The sequence below is a fragment of the Pundamilia nyererei genome, unplaced genomic scaffold (genome assembly GCF_000239375.1).
Source record: "Pundamilia nyererei isolate P.nyererei 1_Seehausen unplaced genomic scaffold, PunNye1.0 scaffold01146, whole genome shotgun sequence".
NCBI lineage: Eukaryota > Metazoa > Chordata > Actinopteri > Cichliformes > Cichlidae > Pundamilia > Pundamilia nyererei.
Genome location: NW_005188547.1, coordinates 9,777 through 12,653, shown reverse-complemented (window position 1 = coordinate 12,653; position 2,877 = coordinate 9,777). Strand labels below are relative to the sequence as shown.

At 40.6% G+C, this 2,877-nt stretch overlaps 1 protein-coding gene across 1 annotated transcript in view; it reads right to left on the bottom strand.

Annotated features, from left to right (window-relative positions):
* Positions 1–188: 188 nt before the first annotated feature.
* The window catches only part of LOC102206466 (ribonuclease inhibitor-like), a gene marked incomplete at its 3' end in the record, with an annotated part of 5,133 nt that continues 2,444 nt past the window's right edge, over positions 189–2,877 (bottom strand). The window contains exon 2 of the mRNA XM_013908093.1: positions 189–362. Within this exon, the coding sequence (XP_013763547.1) occupies positions 189–362 (174 nt within the window). The remainder of the gene's footprint in view (positions 363–2,877) is intronic.

Genomic DNA, 2,877 nt, shown 5'->3' with positions numbered 1-2,877 from the left:
TTTGGAGCCAAAAGGAAAAACTGTTTTTCAGTCATTTTGGAAAGACACAACATTTCTGAAAGCACTCAAACTTCTTCACATTTGTCTTCAGACACATCCCGAACACTTAAGAACTAAAGAAAGTTTCAAACATCAATCAAAGTTTTGAAATACAGAAAAACAACAACAGCTGCAGTCAGTGAACTCACCTCAAAGTCTCCAGTCGACAGTTTGGACTCTCCAGTCCGGCACACAGAAGCTTCACTGTTGAGTCCTGCAGCTTGTTTCCACTCATGTCCAGTTCTGTCAGATGGGTGGGGTTGGACTTCAGAGCTGAGGCCACAACTTCACAGTGAGTCACTGAGAGTCCACACTGAGTCAGTCTGTGATTATAGAAAATATGAAATGTGTTATTATAAAAGCAGAAAATCTGCATTATAAACACAGACTGAATGTATATGATGACAAAATAGATTGACATCATAATCTGATGAAGATCTGCTCTTCACATCTGTGCTTCAGCTCCTCTTATTCACTTTGAATATTGTTATAAACTGACATGGATCAGTTTGTCTTTGATTGGTTTGTAAACGTCACTGTTTCCATTGAACTTGTGTGACGGTACAAAGGCAGAGAGGGAGAGAAAGGAGAGAGCAGGATGGAGACAGCAAAGAGAGAGCAAACAGAAACAGGTGAGAGTAGACACGTAACTGATAGGTCTGTCTAGGCACAGGCCTATTCCTGGAACAATCAGAGTCAATTCTATCGCATCTAGCAAAGCATACGACACCAGGCAGAACTCTTTGTGTATTCTCGTGCACGAGGGAGGCTGATCTAGGTCAAGCATTGTTCCTCCCACTTGAACCCCGTCAGACTGTCAGTCAGCTCCCCCATAGCACTGTTCTTTATTGTGGTTACATTAATATGCATAAGTTAATTAACATATGACATGTGTGTGTCAAGATGTGACCCTGTGAATGATCTGCTGGCACCTGTGAGTCCAGCAGTTCATCTAAACAAAAGGCACTTATACTTAAAGAAATACAGATGTGTTTACCATACCATATATCAGAAAGAGAAGGTACGACCTCTCTCATGACCTTAGGATGTGTGTGTATGCCAGAGTGCTCTGGAATGCACACAGAGTCTTTGCAGACTACTAAGGATCAGACATTCTATCAATATGCAATCGATTATACAACTCTAAGCATATATGAGTATATGTTTCTAAGCATAAATGACAATCCAACAATATAACTCTGACAATAACTAAGCTCAGCAACCAATCAGAAAGTTTCTGTTTGACCCACATTCACTGATGATTCACATCATTTTACCGGGGAACCATTGAGAGCGTCCTCTGCTGCTACATCACTATCTGGTACAGGAACTGCACCCTCGCTGAAAAGAAGTCTCTGCAGCGGATAGTGAGGACAGCAGAGAGGATCATTGGAGGCCCCCTCACATCCATCTCCCAACTCTATGACAGACAAATCATCCGACGTGCGAACAGCATAGTGAAGGACACTTTCCACCCCTCACATGCGCTGTTCTCCCTCCTTCCATCTGGCAGACTGTTTCGCAGGATCAAAACCGTAATAACCAGACACTGCAAGAGTTTCTTTCCCCAAGCAGTCAGAGCCCTCATCTCACTACCCCAAAAGGCCTGATATACACATGCAACTTTACAAACACCTTACAATACTCATCAAAAGACTCAAAAACAACAAAAACTTCCACAAATCCACTACAAACTGGATCTGGGAACAACATGCTTATTTGCATACTCAGTCACATAGTTCTGAACACACACCTAAATTATATTATATTTGCACATTTTGCACATGTCTTTGTCATGTCTTGTCGATAATATCCTGACAATAACTTGAACCTGGTATTCAATACCTACTACACATTCCACTTTGTATTGTCTCTGTCCTGTCTTTGCTTATCGTAAGTAAGTAAGTAAAATTTTATTTATATAGCACCTTTCTAGATAAAAGATCACAAAGTGCTTCACACAAGGATAACAAAGCATAAAAAAACAGACAACAGTTAACAAAATGCAGCTCTAAAAAGATGTGTTTTTATTTGTTTTTTGAAAGAAGCTACTGAGTCCAGAGATCTTATGCTCAGTGGGAGAGAGTTCCACAGTCTGGGAGGCACAGTGGCAAAAGCTCTGTCTCCGTTTATTCTCAGCTTTTTATGATGAATGACAAGTAGACCCTGGCCACATGACCTAAGAGACCTGCTAGGAACATAAGGCTGTAGAAGTTCAAGGAACTTGACCGTGAAGAGCTCTATAAGTCAGAACCAGAATCTCGAAGTGGACTCTGAATTCGTACAGTTAATATTGTATAGTTATTATAGTATTGTATAGAATTATATAGTTAGTAATTAGTACCTTTTTTATCCCTTAATTTTACCAATATTTAGCATGTTATTTAATTGTAATTCCTAGTTTATATCTCTTGGAGATATATCCTTTATATATTTATAAATGCACCATGGGGGGGCGTAGGGTGAAACAGCATTTCGGTACACTGTATACTGTGTATACTACTTTATTGACAATAAAGCTCTTGAATCTTGAATCTTGAATGATGACTGCACATAACCAAGCAGTGTGTTACTCGGATATCAAATATGGATGCTGCTCCCACCGTCTATAAAGCACTGATGACATCATGACTTTTGGCGAGCGCTGTAAGGAAGTTAGCTCGGGGACGGAAACAGCAGCCAAAAACACAGCAGTGAATTCCATCAGCAGAAAATAGGGACGACATTTCAGCAGCAACAACTAAACATTGAACAATCAGCTCTGTGATTAATGAGGACATGAAGTCAGACATTCCTCATTAGGAGCAGCAGCAGGAGTGGTGCGGAACCTTCGGCCTG